Here is a 19,004-nt window from a genome sequence, read left to right on the forward strand (position 1 = left end):
AGTATTTTAGACTTTTTGTGACTGTGATTTTTTTTTTTTTTTTTGGTGGCTCGGAGTATGTAAAGCAACGCCAGCCTTGGGACTGGTGTTTTCTATTAAAGCTTGCACAACAGGCACATGGTGATTTTTTTTTTTTTTTTGCATGAGGGGGGGGTAATAGCTAATAGTCTTATCTACATGCATTTACATGTGATGAGCGCTAAACCATGCACGTTTTAGACGCGCTAATCCCCTTATTGCAACGGGTGTTAGCTGAGCACATACAAAATGCGCGTCCAAGAGCTCGTTAGCCTGTGCACTAGAATCAGCCTGTTACAGGCCCATGCAGTTAAGTACCTGTGTGCTGAATTTCATTGCAAAGTTTTAATGCACAGATCACAATTTTATTTTTTGTAACTCTTATGCAGTAAACTAATACTATTCTAATGCATCAGGAGTTTAAAAAAATGTTTGTTGTAAAATGTGCGTTCGGCATGAGCTGAATGCACTTTTTAATTCAAGGGGGGGGCTACATTATTGCTGGCACTAAAAACCCATAAAACGGGACAAAATTTATTGTTGCCTGGGGGGACAGACCATTTATCTAGCTAAGCAGTGGTGGCTGTCACCCAGATAAGTACTCTCTTCTTCCAGTTAGTGGTAATTTTTTTACTCCTCTCTTTTTTTTGTTTTAAGTGCCAGTACTGTAGAGCTGGAAACTTAACTCCAGCTCTGACCAAGAGTTAAGTTTCCAGCACTAACCAAACCAGGATTAGGCCAAGAGCATCTCTGCTACAGGAAGTACTGCTTAATGCCTTAATTTGTATGGAATTTCCATGCAAATGCGTTACCCAGTATTCAGTTTCAAATGCTCCTTTTGTGAGTGTAAAATTCCTTGCTGCATTAGCAGCAAAATGAGCTTTAAAATGTGTGTTCATTAGAACGTACCTCTCTTTATCAGTGTGTGAAGAAATGGAAAGTTTTAAATGTGTAAAACCAGCTACTGTAGACTACATTGCCCACTTGGCTTTTTTAATGTTCTGCATGAATAGTAGCATTTGAAGTATTATTGGATTTTGACCCAATTTTACTTTGAATGTTTGGAAAGAAAGATGACAGATTTTAAGAGAGAAAATTTATGGAATGCATCATAATTAATATATTTAAAGAAAGCTTCTACTTGGACATGTTTAACATTGATTTTATGAACTAACTTACATATTGATCTTTCATTTTTAGAGTCCTCATCTATTATAAAAAAGAAACCAAATCAAGTTAAAAAGGGAGTAAGTATTGCTAATTTAGTCAAGTTAATTATTTTCCGGATTTCCTATTATCAAATCAAATTTGAGATCTCCAGTATGTTATCTATATAAAACTGAAGCAACTATCAAAAGGATTACAAACGAACCCAGAAAATGAGACCAATACATTTTAATAATTACAAGAGGACATCTGTGTTTGTAATCAGATTCCTCTATATCAGGAAAAGCAATTCTGTTAATGGACCAATGTTTTGTATATGCTGTTTATTTCAGAAAAATAGAAGTTAACAATTTAAAAATGTGAGCTGTTGGTAGTAATATCTAAGTTTGTATATAATTATGAAATTGGTCAAAGAAAACTATCGACATAATTTGGCAGAAATGATAGCGTTGTGCAAGATAATGAAGGTTAAAAGATGTAGGCTTTTGGGACCATTTAAAATAAAACATTAAATTAGCTTTTCTTTTCATTATGTTAAAGCAATAGTGTTTCTAAAAAATGTATTTAAAATTTGTTCCAATAGCTTCCTTCAGCTCCACAACACATTTTCTGCATTTATTTTGTTTTTTATTTTAAATTTCTTCAGTACTGAGTTATTAGGGAAAGACTGCACCTAGCAGACTAGGATTTTAACCACTTTTTCTGCTCTTTTGAGTCTGTGAGAAATAATTAGTAGGAAGTAAATACAAATCATTGTTTCTCACAGGACAAGCAGGATGGTAGTCCTCACATATGGGTGACATCATAGGATGGAGCCCAATCACGGAACACTTCTGTCAAAGTTTCCAGAACTTTGACTGGCCCCTACTGGGCATGCCCAGCATGACACCAACCCTGCAGCCAGTAGGGGTCCCCCTTCAGCTTCTTTTTTCCGTGCAGCAGTAGTCACGCGGTTAAGGAGCTCTGCAGAGATTCCAGACAGGAATTTTCCTCACGGAATTACTAAAATTTATTTACCCCACGGGGTCCCTCCTTCAACTTGATGTAAGAATGTCGGTATATAAAAGTTAAAAAATAAATAAAACTTTTTCAAGCTGCGGTACTCCGGTAAGTTTTTTACCCGTTTCCGTCAATTACCGTCGAGTTTGGCCCTCGTGGCCTACTGACTGTCGACCGTACCGCAGCCTCAATTTTTTCATGGCCATGCCATCTGGGTTCTGCCGGTGCCCAGACTGTAATTGCACCATGTCCATCACAGACCCCCACAAAGTCTGTGTAATGTGTCTTGGATGTGAGCATGATGTCCTAACCTGCACCAACTGTGCCCTAATGACACCAAAAGGTCTCAAGGCTAGAATGGAGAAAATGGAACTTCTCTTCCGTGCTCAAACCCAGACGCCGTCTATTGCATCGACGTCGTCAGAACCGGCACAGTCAACTTCACGCCAGCATCGACCTCCGGCCGGTGACCATCTGGCATCGATGACTTCTCGGCCTTTAACACCCTCTACTCCCCCTCAGGACCATGGGGACCGTAGAGATAAACATCACCATCGGCATCGAAAATCTCAGGCCATCGAGGGAGCGAAATCATCGACCTCGCCATCGTCTGAGCCGCCGTCGAAGAAACTCCGTCCAGAAAAGGCACCGACCTTTTTGGCGACCGGGTCACCGAGGCAACCTTCACCCGACAGAGTATCGGGAGCCGTGACTCCGCCTTTAACGGTGGTCCCTCCAGCTATGCCTCTGCCGCCGCCTTCTGTTCCGGAGCCGGGGCTGCTTGCTCCAGGTCTCGGAGAAGTACTGGACCGGATGGTTCAGGAGGCCATCGACAAGACGATGCATCGACTCCAAGTTCCTCCGGCACTGATTGCGGAACCGACCTGATTCCAGCAGTGTTGGCAACGCTGCTCTCGAGGATGGAAGCGCTCATGGCCACTTTTCCACCGATGGACCCTGGTCACCGATGGCTCCAGTACCCTCCCCACTTACTTTGTCATCGGAAGGAGAAACGCTGTTCCGCATCCCTCCATCGGGAGTTCTGCAGATGCCTCAGCCATCGATGCCGATGCGTCCGGTGCCACCGATCCATCCATCGATGCCCTCGATGCCTGCACCGGTTCCTTTGATGCCTTCATCGGTGCCTTCAGTTATTTCTTCAAGTCCTTTGGAGCCAAACCAGGACCTTCAGGGATCCCACCGCCCCGTCCTCCTCTAGTCCCTAGAGGAGCAGGTGCTGGTCCCTATGATACCTGGACTGATGATTCTTCACCAGACACTGATGACTTGCCTTCACCACCTTCACCAGCTGAAAGCAGAAAGCATTCTCCTCCAGAGGACCTTTCCTTTATAAATTTTTGTGAAGGAGATGTCTGAATTGGTTCCCTTCCAATTACAGACGGAACAGGACTATAGGCATCAAATGATGGAGTTGCTACAATTCCTGGATGCTCCCAAGGAAATAATCTCCATCCCTATCCATCAGGTTCTTCGGGATCTCCTCAAAAAGAAATGGGAACATCCTGGCTCTGTTGCTCCAGTCAACAGGAAAGCTGACACCACTTATCTCGTACAGTCAGCTCCAGGCTTGCACAAACCTCAATTGGATCACCAATCTGTGGTTGTAGAATCTGCCCAGAAAAGAGCAAGGAGATCAAAACCTCAAACTTCCTTTCCCCCAGGCAAGGAACAGAAATTTCTAGATGCCATTGGTCGCCGTGTCTTCCAAGGATCAATGCTCATCTCCAGAATCGCCTCTTATTAGCTCTATATGACCCACTATAATAGGGTCGTATTTAAGCAGATACAAGACTTGACAGACTCCCTGCCTCAGCAATTTCAAGTTCAACTCCAAACCCTAGTAAACAAGGGTTTTGAGGCAGGCAAGCATGAGCTCAGATCATCTTACGATACCCTGGTATCGGTGTCAAAGATATCAGTGTCAAAGATATCAGTGTCAAAGATATCAGTGTCAAAGATATCAGTGTCAAAGATATCAGTGTCAAAGATATCAGTGTCAAAGATATCAAAGTGTCAAAGATATCAAAGTGTCAAAGATATCGTCTTGGCAAGACTATGGGCCTGGCTCAAGTCTTCTGACCTTCGCCCTGAAGTACAAGACAGATTATCCAACCTACCTTGTGTAGGTGATAATCTGTTTGGCTAGCAGATTCAACGAACGATGGCGGAACTCAAAGGCCATCATGAGACCCTAAGACAGCTCTCTCTGATGCCTTCTGAGTACTCTTCAAAAACAGCCCTTCCAAAAGCACCCTAAGAAGTCATTCTTCCGCCCGAAGAAATCCTACCCGTCACCAGCTAGAACACGTTCTACAAGACCGTTTCAAAAAACCCAGTCTCGTCAGACACGAAAACAAAAACCGCAAGCAGCTCCTCAACCAGGTCCTGCTTCCAGTTTTGGCTCCTGCATAGAGAGCAGCAGCCAGCTTCCATTGCCCCATATACCAGTGGGAGGTCGATTGTGCCATTTCCACAACAGGTGGCACTCGATCACCTCAGACCAGTGGGTCCTGGCGATAATTGCTCAGGGTTATCATCTGAACTTTCTCTCCATTCCACTGGACTCCCCACCTCTACCAACGTGGAGAACATCCGATCACTCCATCCTCCTCCAGTCCAATGCAATAGAACCAGTACCCTACTCTCAGCACGGCCTAGGGTTCTATTCCCGGTACTTTCTAATCCCCAAAAAATCGGGGGGGGGGGGGGTGTTTGTCCAATTCTGGACCTACGTGCCCTCAAGTACCTCAAGCGAGAAAAGTTCAAAATGGTAACCTTGTGCTCTCTTCTTCCTCTTCTACAAAGAGGAGACTGGCTCTGCTCTCTCGATCTCCAGGACGCATACGCTCATATCGTGATAATTCCATCCCATCGCAAATACCTGAGGTTTCTAGTACTATCACTAGTACTATTTATTTTATTTATTTAAAAGTGTTTGTATACCGTCTTTACAAACAGTGTTTAATCAAAACGGTTTACATAACTAAATAAAAAACAAATGTAAATAAAGATTTAAATTTAAAAGAACATAAAGATTATCAAATTATAAAAGCTCAAAATTACAAAAATATATAATAATAAAAATCTAAAACAATGAATAGTTTACATAAAAAATAAATCAATATATAATAATGTTGTGCCCTGTGTGATGGAGAAGTAGTTATGTTATTTAGTGTGTGATATATGGAAAGCAGATTGAAATAAATGTGTTTTTAGGGATTTTTTGTTTATTTATCAATACCTAGTGCTTCCATTCAGCCTTGAGCTTGCACCTCGAGTCTTCACAAAATGCCTTGTCGTATTTGCAGCCTTCCTCAGGACTCAAGGTGTTCACATCTACCCCTCTCTAAACGATTGGTTAATCAGGGCTCCCACTCAGCAAGCTACTTTGTCGTCCCTACGTCTTACCTTACACACTCTAATTTCGCTCAGATTTCTTGTCAACTAAGACAAATCCTACTTAGTCCCATCTCAAACATTATCGTTCATTGGGGCAGGCTTGGACACCTTGCAGGCAAAGGCTTTTCTGCCTCGACAGCAAGCTCTCACTCTCGTGTCTCTTGCACACCAGCTGCAGTCTCAGCACTCCGCGACTGCACATCACTTTCTCATCCTCCTGGGACACATGGCGTCCTCAATTCAGGTTACCCCAATAGCCCGCTTGGCCATGAGAATCATGCAATGGACTCTAAGGTCACGATGGACTCAATCCATTCAGCCCCGTTCATGTAACCGACTCACTCCTTCAGTCTCTCGCCTGGTGGAGAAATCAGGTCAATCTCCTCCAAGGCTTGCCCTTCCAGGCTCCAGACCCTCAAATAACACTCACCACTGATGCTTCCAACCTTGGCTGGGGAGCCCACATGGCCAATCTGCAGACACAAGGATCTTGGTCTCCAGAGGAAGCCAAACACCAAATAAATTTCCTGGAGCTTCGAGCAATCAGACATGCTCTCAGGGTATTTCTGGATCGCCTCTCCAATCAAGTCATCCTGATTCAGATGGACAGCCAGGTGGCCATGTGGTACATCAACAAACAGGGAGGGACAGGCTCCTACCTTCTGTGTCAGGAAGCTGCACAGATTTGGGCAGAGGCCCTCTCCTACTCGATGTACCTCAGGGCCACCTTCTTGATGGGAGTGGACAATGTGTTGGCAGACAAGCTGAGTCGCACCTTTCAACCGCACGAGTGGTCTCTCAACCCCTCAGTAGCGAACTCGATCTTCCAACAATGGGGTTATCCTCACATAGACCTCTTTGCATCACCTCAAAATCGCAAAATAGACAACTTCTGCTCTCTCCCTTGCAGCCAACACTATCAGCCAAGAGACGCGTTCTTCCTCTCATGGACAACCGGACACCTATATGCATGCCCTCCACTTCCACTTCTCTCAAAGACTCTCGTGAAGTTACGTCACGACAAGGGAACCATGATCCTGATAGCTCCTCACTGGCCGCGCCAAGTGTGGTTTCCAGTACTTCAGGATCTCTCCATTCGCAGGCACATTCCCTTGGGAATGGACCCACTTCTAATCACTCAAAACGGCGGGTTCCTACGCCACCCCAATCTTCAAGCCTTGTCCCTGATGGCATGGATGTTGAAAGGTTAATCCTTCAGCCACTTAACCTTTCTGAACCAGTTTCCCGTGTCCTGATTGCTTCACGGAAGCCTTCCATGAGAAAATCGTATTCTTACAAATGGACAAGGTTTACGTCATGGTGCTCTTCTCAGTCCCTTGACCCCTTTACCTGTCCAATCACGAAGTTCCTGGACTGTCTCTGGCACTTGTCAGAGTCAGGTCTCAAAACTTCCTCCATCAGGGTGCATGTCAGTGCGGTAGCTGCCTTCATAAAGGTGTCGGGGATGTTCCCATATCAATACAACCCCAAAATTGAGATGAAGGCAGCAGTCCAGCAGCAAGAGGGGGGGCTTCCCAGTCTTTTGCATCGAGTTTCACATGTATGATTTTTTACCCACCGGTGAGAAGTTGTACATGTGCATGCGATGCAAAGAGCTCCTGGCTCTCAGAGAACAGGTCCGATCTCTGGAGGCTAGAGTGGCAGACCTGGAGGAGCTGAGGCAGACAGAGAGGTATATAGATGAGACCTTCAGGGATATAGTAGCCACATCCCAACTTCAGACTGGCAGCCCTGGTGCTGCCTTGGAGGAAGAAGGTCTCATGACTGGAGAGCATCAACCGGGTGCAACAGGAAAGGATCCTGTAGCAAGGACCTGCTCTCCAAGTGATGCATTGTCCTTTCGCACTGAAGATATCTCCCCAAGGCCTACTGCCCAGGAGGGAAGGGTTAGGTCGGCCGTCATAGTTGGTGATTCGATTATTAGGAATGGAGATAGCTGGGTGGCTGGTGGGTGTGAGGATCACCTGGTAACATGCCTACCTGGTGCGAAGGTGGCGGACCTCACACGTCACCTAGATAGGATTTTAGACAGTGCTGGGGAGGAGCCGGCTGTCGTGGTACATGTGGGCACCAATGACATAGGAAAATGTGGGAGGGAGGTTCTGGAAGCCAAATTTAGGCTCTTAGGTAGAAAGCTTAAATCCAGAACCTCCAGGGTAGCATTCTCTGAAATGCTCCCTGTTCCACGCGCAGGTCACCAGAGGCAGGCAGAGCTCCGGAGTCTCAATGCGTGGATGAGACGATGGTGCAAGGAAGAGGGATTCAGTTTTGTTAGGAACTGGGGAACCTTTTGGGGAAGGGGAAGTCTCTTCCAAAGGGATGGGCTCCTCCACATTAACCAGGGTGGAACCAGACTGCTGGCGCTAACCTGTAAAAAGGAGATAGAGCAGCTTTTAAACTAGAACAAAGGGGAAAGCCGACAGTCCCTCAGCAGCGCATGGTTCGGAGAGAGGTATTTTCAAAGGATACTAATGATGCATTAGAATTAGGGCATCCCGACAGTGAGGTTCCAATAATAAGAAAAGTAGTCCAAGTGCTTGTAACTAAAAACTCACCTGAGCTAAAAAAAATTCTAACTTTTCCCTATCAATTAAAAAGCAGAATGAAAATACAAACAAAAAACAAACTTTGAAATGTTTGTATGCTAATGCCAGAAGTCTAAGAAGTAAGATTTATTTATTTATTTATTTAATAGCTTTTATATACCGACGAACGTTGGGAACATCTCGTCTGTTTACAGAGAACAGAACTGAGCAACAGGCTTTACAATTATCATATAATTATATAAGGAACATTAAAAAAAAAAAAAAAAAGATGGGAGAATTAGAATGTATAGCAGTGAATGATGACATAGACTTAATTGGCATCTCAGAGACATGGTGGAAGGAGGATAACCAATGGGACAGTGCTATACTGGGGTACAAATTATATCGCAATGACAGAGGAGCACCCAGGAGAATTTGAAAAGAAGTTGGCCGCAGAGGCAAAAACTCACAGTAAAAACTTTTTAAAATATATCCGAAGCAGAAAGCCTGTGAGGGAGTCTTTGGACCGTTAGATGATCGAGGGGTTAAAGGGGCACTTAGAGAAGATAAGGCCATCGCGGAAAGATTAAATGATTTCTTTGCTTCGGTTGCAGGAAGACCTTGTGAGACTAGAAAATTGGGCATCGAAATGGCAGATGAAATTTAATGTGGATAAGTGCAAGGTGGTGCATGTAGGGAAAAATGACCCATGCTATAGTTACACAATGTTAGGTTCCATATTAGGTGCTACAACCCAAGAAAGAGATCTAGGCGTCATAGTGGATAACACATTGAAATCGTCGGTTCAGTGTGCTGCGGCAGTCAAAAAAGCAAACAATGTTGGGAATTATTAGAAAGGGAATGGTGAATAAAACGGAAAACGTCATAATGCTTCTGTATCACTCCATTGTGAGACTGCACCTTGAATACTGTGTACAATTCTGGTCGCCGCATCTCAAAAAAGATATAATTGCGATGGAGAAGGTACAGAGAAGGGCGACCAAAATGATAAGGGGAATAGAACAGCTCCTCTATGAGGAAAGACTAAAGAGGTTAGGAATTTTCAGCTTGTAGAAGAGACGGCTCAGGGGGGATATGATAGAGGTGTTTAAAATGATGAGAGATCTAGAACAGGTAGATGTGAATCGGTTATTTATTCTTTCAGATAATAGAAAGACTAGGGGGCACTCCATGAAGTTAGCATGTGGCACATTTAAAACTAATCAGAGAAAGTTTTTTTACTCAACGCGCAATTAAACTCTGGAATTTGTTGCCAGAGGATGTGGTTAGTTCAGTTAGTATAGCTGTGTTTAAAAAAGGATTGGATAAGTTCTTGGAAGAGAAGTCCATTACCTGCTATTAATTAAGTTGACTTAGAAAATAGCCATTGCTATTACTAGCAACGGTAACATGGAATAGACTTAGTTTTTGGGTACTTGCCAGGTTCTTATGGCCTGGATTGGCCACTGTTGGAAACAGGATGCTGGGCTTGATGGACCCTTGGTCTGACCCAGTATGGCATGTTCTTATGTTCTTATGTTTTTTGAAGGGCTTGCTTCACCTCAAGCCTCCTCCGGCCCCTTCTTGGGACCTCAATCTGGTTTTGGGTCGGCTCATGAAACCAGCATTCGAGCCTCTTCAAACCTGTGACCTTCAATATCTCACATGGAAAGTGATTTTCCTTTTGGCAATCACTTCACTTGCAGAGTTAGTGAATTACAGGCTCTAGTGACCTATCCGCCTTACACTAAACGTCTGACAGACCGGGCAGTACTCCACACTCACCCTAAATTCTTGCCTAAGGTAGTTTCGGAATTTCATCTCAATCAATCCATTATACTACCTACCTTTTTTCCCAGGCCCCATTCCAATCCAGGAGAGCAGGCTCTGCATACCCTTGACTGCAAACAGGCTCTAGCGTTCTACCTAAACCCAACAGCTGCCCACAGGAAAAGCACTCAATTGTTTGTCTTTTTCCATCCTATCAAATTGGGACAGCCTGTGGGTAAGCAGACTCTCTCCTTCTGGTTGGCGGACTGCATATCCTTTTGCTATCAGCAAGCGAGCATTCCACTTCATGACTGTGTTAAAGTACACTCTGTGAGGGCCATGGCAACTTCAGTAGCACAACTACACTCTGTGCCGCTTCCTGACATTTGTAGGGCTGCCACCTGGAGTTCTCTCCATACCTTTACAGCCCATTATTGCTTAGAGAAAGCCGGAAGACAAGATTCCATCTTCGGCTAGTCTGACTTGCGCAACCTATTTACAACGTGACTTACCAACACCCTTCTGCCTGCCCAGTGGGGTTCAGGATGCCATCGGCCAAATTTCGTCCCAAGCCTAGTGCCTTGCACGCCTGAGTACATATGGTGCATACTCGGACATCCTCAGCTTGGTACTCACCCATATGTGAGGACTACCATCCTGCTTGTCCTGTGAGAAAGCAAATGTTGCTTTCCTGTAACAGGTGTTCTCACAGGACAGCAGGATGTTAGTCCTCACGAAACCCACCCGCCGCCCCGTGGTGTTGGGTTCATAATATTTTCTTATTTTATTTTCGGCACTACCTGTAGCTTTTTCACAAGACTGAAGGGGGAAACCTGCTGGGTGCAGGGTTGGTGCAATGCTGGGCATGTCCAGTAGGGGCCAGTCAAAGTTCTGGAAACTTTGACAGAAGTGTTCCGTGATTGGGCTCCATCCTATGATGTAACCCATATGTGAGGACTAACATCCTGCTGTCCTGTGAGAACATCTGTTTAGATACGCAAAATTTGCTATACCTTTTTTTGTAAGAGATCAAACCACCATAAAACACACATATATATACATGTAAACTTGATTCTAAGTGTTTATAAATTGTAAATATAGGTGTTTATTTTTCAGGCAGTTAAGTGTTTTGAAAGGTACCAAAATAGGTAATTTCATGGCAACAATACTACTTCTAGGTGCACTTTTACTTGATTCAATTTAATAAAGCTTAATTCTATTTTTCATGCAAGAAATTAAAAACAAATTAGCCCAAGCACACTTGTTGCCTTCCAGGGCATCACCAACACACTCCCTTTCTCCCAGCGGTTCCCCAGCACTGAATCAACCTAATAAATGAAGGTTGACCGACGTGCCGCAAATGCGCAGTAGAGAGCAGCTCTACTGCGCATGTGCGGGCGAGCACGTCGGTCTTAGGCAGTGTAAGGAAAAAAAAAACATGGCGGTGGGCGGTAGCGGCAGTGGGTAGCGGCGGGCGGCGGCAGCGGCCAGTAGCGAGGGAGGGAGGAGAGAGAGGGAGGGAGGGAGTGGGAGAGACGGAGAGAGGGAGAGGGAGGGACTGAGTGAGAGGGAGGGACTGAGTGAGAGGGAGGGACTGAGTGAGAGGGAGGGACTGAGTGGGAGGGAGGGGGGAGGGACTGAGTGAGAGAAAGGGGTGGAGGGACTGGGGGGGAGGGACTGAGTGAGGGGGAGGGACTGGGAGGGAGGGACTGAGTGAGGGGGAGGGAGGCACTAAGTGAGAGAGAGGGGGGAGGGACTGAGTGAGAGAGAGGGAGGGAGGGAGAGGGAGGGACAGGGAGAGGGAGGGAGGGAGAGGGAGGGACTGAGTGAGAGGGAGGGAGGAGTGGGTGAGTGTGTGGGAGGGAGGTAGGGGGTGGGGAAGAGTGAGGGGAGAGACAGGGATGTGAGTAAGTGGAAGGGGGAGAGGGAGAATGAGGGAGAGGTGAGAGACAGGGATGTGAGTAAGTGGAAGGGGGAGAGGGAGAATGAGGGAGAGGTGAGAGACAGGGATGTGAGTAAGTGGAAGGGTAAGAAGTTGTGGAGCAGAGAAAAAAAGGGAGTGGAGAAGGGTTGAGAGGGTGGAGAGTGACTGAGGGAAGGGGAGAGAGCTGGGAGTGACTGAGGGAAGGGGAGGGAGGTGAGAGTGAGGGGAAGAAGGCAGTGGGAGACAGAGGGTGAGTAAGACTGAGTGGAGGAAAGGGGAGGAGTGAACGAGGGGAAGGGGGAGAGAGGGAGAAAAAGTGTAGAAGGGTGCTGTGTTAGAAAATGGACTGAAAACAAAATGTAATGTAGCCCGTTTTAACGGGCTTAACTGCTTGTAGATCAATAAATAAATAAAAATACAGCCAAGGCATCTCCCTTCTTCCCAGCAATTCTTCCACAGCCCAAGCATTGCATTGAATTAATGTTAAAACAATATGAATTACAACCACTTATACCTCAGATTGTAAGCCCTCTGGGGATAGGGAAATACAGTAACTGAATATAATCCATTTTGAAGTGTCGAGAAGCGGAATATAAATCTAAATAAACAAATACACCCCATGCACTGTCGCCCCACTCCCAGTACAGTACCAGTATTCTTACCCCTCCACCCAGCACAGCCCCATAATCTCTGTACTCACATTCCAGCTCCCTTTGTGTTTCTAGATGTATCAGCAGCAGAACAAGTTTGATGCTGCTAGCAACCCTTTCCTATCCCATTTTTTTTTTTTTTTTTGCTGCTCTTGTTCTAGGTGAGAGTAAAGTGGGGCGAAGTTGCTGACACGGCCTGATGACATTTCTCACCTCAACAGGAAAACTTGCTTGGGTTGCTTTTTCACAGCCATTGAGCACAGGACTGGATTTAAAATTTTGGTACCCAAAGTCAAAAGTGCCAATGCGGCACACCTTTGAATCTGTGCCGGTATATATCTCTAAAACAAGCAAAAGCGGGATCTCCTTTGGCCTGGATATTTGGCATCTTCAAAATTTGTCTTCCTAGGCAGTTGCATATTACTAAATCTTGGCCTGCCGGAGCAGTAGGAAAATGTCACCACCCTGTCACCACCCTAAGGCTATTTTCTGGGATTTTTTTTATTATAACTGAAAAACCCAAATTTGTCATCCATGGTGTATTATCAGAGATTTTTGGTTATAACCAAAAGTCAAAAGCCCTAGAAAACAGCAGTATGTATTTATTTTGTTTTTATTTATAAAAATTTATAAATCTCTTTCCAGATCTTATAATAAAATCTCCAAAGCGCTGTATAGCAAAAATAACACAAATAAAACAGCTAAAAAACATTACCATAAATAATATAATAAAACAATTCTAAAACAGCATAAATTCTTGCTGCTGGTCCCATTCAAAATAGTCATGGCTTGCAGCTCAGAAGTCTTCCACTTATGACAAAACCGCATTAAGTTGATTGCTTCCCTAATTGACAAAAGAAGGCTGTTCCACAACTTAGGCATAGTCATGGAAAATGACCTACTTTGCAACATAACATACCGAAAAATCCTCAGAGATCGAATTTGGAGTTGATGACAGTATTGTGAGCACAAGTTTTGTGGGTTTTTTTTTTTTTGGTTTTTTTTTTTTAATATTCTGCTTTTCACTCTTTTTTTCAGCATTTCAAAGCTGATTACATTCAGGTACTGTAGGTATTTCCCTATCCCCAGAGGGCTTACAATCTAAGTTTGTACCTGAGGCAATGGAGGGTAAAGTGACTTGTCACAAGGAGCAACAGTGGGACTTGAACCCTGGTCTCCTAGTTCATAGCCTGCTGCTCTAAACACTAGGATACTTCTCTTTCCAACATTTATTTGATTTATATTACATAAGAACATAAGAGATGCCATACTAGATCAGATCAAGGATCCATCAAGCCCAGTGTCCTGTTTCCAACAGTGGTCAATCCAAGTCACAAGTTCCTGGCAAGTACCCAAACAGATAAATCACAAGCTACTATTGCTTATTAATTACCATAATAGCAGTTTATGGATTTTTCCTCTAGGAATTTATCCAAACCTTTTTTAAACCCAGTTACACTAATTGCTGTAACCACATCTTTTAGCAATGAATTCCAGAGCTTAACTATGTGCTGAGTGAAAAATAATTTCCTTTGATTTGTTTTAAATGAGATACTTGTAACTTCATTGAGTGCCCCCTGATCCTTCTGTTATCTGACAGGGTAAGTAACTGATTTACATTAACTTGTTCAAGTCCTTTCATGATTTTGTAGGCTTCTGTCGTATCCCCCCTCAGTTGTCTCTTCTCCAAACTGAACAGCCTTAACTTCTTTAGCCTTTTCTCATAGAGCAGCCATTCCATGCCCCTTATCATTTTGGTCACCCTTCTCTGTACTTTCTCCAGTGCAGCTATATCTTTTTTAAAATGCGGTGACCAGAATTGCACACTGTATTCAAGGTGCGGTCTCACCATTCAATCTTTCAGGCACTTCAAAGCGGATTACATTCAAGTACTGTAGGTATTTTCTTGTCCCCAGAGGGCTCATATTCCTCCAGGAGTAAATTTTAAGAGTTGCTTGTGTTAAAAGGCCCATATACGCATGTATATGGGTTAAGTGCGATCAACTCTTGTTTTGATAACGGCAAATTATGTGGGTATATGCATGTGCAAAAAAAGATCAGATTTTGGGCGGGGCACGGGCAACATTTACGTGCATAAATCCCGATTTTAAAATCGGTGAACTCAATCGCATCGGATTGTTACCACAGCATATTTACTTCGGCTCTTTATCAAGTTTAAGTCTGCAAAAAAATCATGATAGTCCAAACCTATGGGTGAGGAGTCTGGGTAAATTGAGGGAGTGCAGGCTGAAGACCCAGAGGGGTCTTGATGACCTAGTGATAAACTGAGCAAACTGGTGGCTAATAGATCAAACTGTTTGTTTCCTTCACGCACGCATATTTTAAAATGTATACACTTACAAGTGTAAAAGTCGAAAATTCCTAAGAAAAGTTATGGGAATAAGTTTTCTCACGTAACTGCTTAAAAGTAGGAGCACACATACTTGTGATAGGCTTACTTTAAATAATACACTCACACTTGCATGGATGATTTAAAATTCCAGTGCATGTGCTTGTGCTTATGTGGGTGCGTGCGTGCTTGTATTAAAGTTACCATCTGAATTTGTACCTGAAGCAGTAGAGGGTGAAATGACTTGCCCAAGGTCACAAGGAGTGTTGGGATTTGAACCCTTGTTGCCCTGGTTTGCAGCCCTCTGCTCTAATCATTAGGCTGTGCCTTTAAATGTATAACAGTACAGAAATATGACCTAAAATCTTTCACCATAATTTTCCTGGTGTTTATAGTTCGCCAGTGTATCATTGTTAGGGGACAGTTGTCCGTGTCGAATGAGGGTTTAGTATGGGGTTCAAGGGTCCTTATTGTTGCCACTTTAAGTTTTACAAGTCCATTGGGAAGTCTTTTTCGGAAGTGGGTTTCATGGGCCTTCTGTATGAGGATGATGTCCAGCCAGTTGTATCAGTGGAACATGATTTGGTGACCTGTTTAAATAGAGGTCTTGAGGGAATTTTGAAATGGCTGCTTCCTAGCGTGTAACCAGATGGACTCAGGACCAATGGGTATCGTGCTCTTCTGCTAGCAGAAGGGAGACTGAGTCAGATTTCAAAGCTGACGTCATCCTGGGTACGTATATCCCTGCACTGACCTCACTTCCTCAGTATCTCTCCGTCTCCTAGCAGATGCGGACACTATACCACATACTAGAATAGTGTTAACAATTACAGCAAAGAAGAAATTTACCTTTAAGAAGATCGAGCCCCGCTCTCCTGCGATGAAACCTAAGGGTCCCTCCCCCAGTCGAGAATTCCTGAACTGATTTCCGAGATCCCTCAGAGATGGCAGAAAGGCAGCGGGTGCACAATCGAGCGCGGCGGTGAAGGTATTCCCCTCTCCCCCTGCAGCTGGAGACCGCCTGGCACGCGACCGGTAAGTGCAGAGACCAGGTAAGGTAAAAATCTTTTAATTGAGGTCTCCGGTCTCCAGAGCTCGGACAGCCATACCGAATGTTTCTTCCGGCGAGGTTTAAAGGGACACCGATTGGGTTGAGCAGCCCGGCTTGGGCTTGGTCCACACACGTGGCGTCCCTCGGGGGGCGCCATCTTGCGAGCGGGGTCATCAGCGCCATATTCCCTCCTCGACTGGCGGTACGCACTGGGCAGCCGGGCGGCCGATGCGCCTAATTTGCACGCGCCCAATATATTCGCCCGCATAGCTGTGTGCACAGCGCCACGTAGAAACAGAGACGTGCGCACAGCGCGCGCCACTGAGTGCACCCCTTGTACACCACTGAGCACACCTGGGCACATAACCATGCGCACAAATTTGTGGAAAATGATGGCACCGCCGCCCAAGAAGGCCAAGGGTCTCTCTCTTTGCACAGCCTGCCACATAAGAGCCGCGCAGCCTGAATTGGAGTTCTGCCTATGCCAGCACTGCGAAGAATCCCAGGGGGAACCAAAACCTGGACCCCTAATGTCGGGAGAGGAGTCCGGAACTACTGACAAGGGCTCCCAGGACCTATGTATCTCTGGCACGTCCGCCCCTCAGGAGGGCACCTCTGGGGCCACTACTCCACCTCTCCTTGGGATCAACATGGACCCAGGGACCTTCTCCTGGGTGGAATTTTTCAAAGGGCTGCAAACCTTCATTCAGCGCCAGCTGCACACCAGACTCAACCCCTACCGGGAGCTCTAGATCCTCCTGGTCTGGCTCGGATGCCTCGAGATATGCCTCGCCTAACCAAGAACTTTCCTAACAAAGATCCAGACACCTCAGATGATGAGAGTTACTCCCTGGAGGAAGGAGAAATCCTTCTAGGGATGGAACCATACCAAACCATGCTTCACTTTTTCCCCAAGGGCGAATTACCTGCCCTTGCTTCCCAGACCCTAAAGATGCTGGGTATTCCGAGCACAGACCCTATGGTGGAACCAAAGAAGAACCCCATCTTGGTGTCCCTTCATAAGGCCTCATACTATTTTCCAATAAGAAAATGCCATACTGGGTCAGACCAAGGGTCCATCAAGCCCAGCATCCTGTTTCCAACAGTGGCCAATCCAGGCCATAAGAACCTGGCAAGTACCCAAAAACTAAGTCTATTCCATGTAACCATTGTTAATGGCAGTGGCTATTCTCTAAGTGAACTTAATAGCAGGTAATGGACTTCTCCTCCAAGAACTTATCCAATCCTTTTTTAAACACAGCTATACTAACTGCACAAACCAAATTCTCTGGCAACAAATTCCAGAGTTTAATTGTGCGTTGAGTAAAAAAGAACTTTCTCCGATTAGTTTTAAATGTGCCCCATGCTAACTTCATGGAGTGTCCCCTAGTCCTTCTACTATCCGAAAGAGTAAATAACCGATTCACATCTACCCGTTCTAGACCTCTCATGATTTTAAACACCTCTATCATATCCCCCCTCAGTCGTCTCTTCTCCAAGCTGAAAAGTCCTAACCTCTTTAGTCTTTCCTCATAGGGGAGTTGTTCCATTCCCCTTATCATTTTGGTAGCCCTTCTCTGTACCTTCTCCATCGCAATTATATCTTTTTTGAGATGCGGCGACCAGAATTGTACACAGTATTCAAGGTGCGGTCTCACCATGGAGCGATACAGAGGCATTATGACATTTTCCGTTTTATTCATCATTCCTTTTCTAAAAATTCCCAACATTCTGTTTGCTTTTTTGACTGCTGCAGCACACTGAACCGACGATTTCAATGTGTTATCCACTATGACACCTAGATCTCTTTCTTGGGTTGTAGCACCTAATATGGAACCCAACATCGTGTAATTATAGCATGGGTTATTTTTCCCTATATGCATCACCTTGCACTTATCCACATTAAATTTCATCTGCCATTTGGATGCCCAATTTTCCAGTCTCACAAGGTCTTCCTGCAATTTATCACAATCTGCTTGTGATTTAACTACTCTGCACAATTTTGTGTCATCTGCAAATTTGATTATCTCACTCGTCGTATTTCTTTCCAGATCATTTATAAATATATTGAACAGTAAGGGTCCCAATACAGATCCCTGAGGCACTCCACTGTCCACTCCCTTCCACTGAGAAAATTGCCCATTTAATCCTACTCTCTGTTTCCTGTCTTTTAGCCAGTTTGCAATCCACGAAAGGACATCACCACCTATCCCATGACTTTTTACTTTTCCTAGAAGCCTCTCATGAGGAACTTTGTCAAACGCCGTCTGAAAATCCAAGTATACTATATCTACCGGTTCACCTTTATCCACATGTTTATTAACTCCTTCAAAAAAGTGAAGCAGATTTGTGAGGCAAGACTTGCCCTGGGTAAAGCCATGCTGACTTTGTTCCATTAAACCATGTCTTTCTATATGTTCTGTGATTTTGATGTTTAGAACACTTTCCACTATTTTTCCTGGCACTGAAGTCAGGCTAACCGGTCTGTAGTTTCCCGGATCGCCCCTGGAGCCCTTTTTAAATATTGGGGTTACATTTGCTATCCTCCAGTCTTCAGGTACAATGGATGATTTTAATGATAAGTTACAAATTTTTACTAATAGGTCTGAAATTTCATTTTTTAGTTCCTTCAGAACTCTGGGGTATATACCATCCGGTCCAGGTGATTTACTACTCTTCAGTTTGTCAATCAGGCCTACCACATCTTCTAGGTTCACCGTGATTTGATTCAGTCCATCTGAATCATTACCCATGAAAACCTTCTCCATTACGGGTACCTCCCCAAAATCCTCTTCAGTAAACACCGAAGCAAAGAAATCATTTAATCTTTCCGCGATGGCCTTATCTTCTCTAAGTGCCCCTTTAACCCCTCGATCATCTAACGGTCCAACTGACTCCCTCACAGGCTTTCTGCTTCGGATATATTTAAAAAAGTTTTTACTGTGAGTTTTTGCCTCTACAGCCAACTTCTTTTCAAATTCTCTCTTAGCCTGTCTTATCAATGTCTTACATTTAATTTGCCAATGTTTATGCTTTATCCTATTTTCTTCTGTTGGATCCTTCTTCCAATTTTTGAATGAAGATCTTTTGGCTAAAATAGCTTCTTTCA

General features: G+C 44.5%; 1 protein-coding gene across 3 annotated transcripts in view; it reads left to right on the plus strand.

Annotated features, from left to right (window-relative positions):
* The window catches only part of ARFGAP3 (ADP ribosylation factor GTPase activating protein 3), a 752,488-nt gene that overhangs the window by 322,387 nt on the left and 411,097 nt on the right, over nt 1-19,004 (plus strand). For all 3 annotated transcript variants that reach the window (XM_029600104.1, XM_029600102.1, XM_029600105.1), the window contains one exon: nt 1,219-1,265. In XM_029600104.1, coding sequence (XP_029455964.1) covers nt 1,219-1,265 — 47 coding nt within the window. The remainder of the gene's footprint in view (nt 1-1,218; nt 1,266-19,004) is intronic.

Source organism: Rhinatrema bivittatum, chromosome 4 (genome assembly GCF_901001135.1).
Source record: "Rhinatrema bivittatum chromosome 4, aRhiBiv1.1, whole genome shotgun sequence".
Taxonomy (NCBI): domain Eukaryota; kingdom Metazoa; phylum Chordata; class Amphibia; order Gymnophiona; family Rhinatrematidae; genus Rhinatrema; species Rhinatrema bivittatum.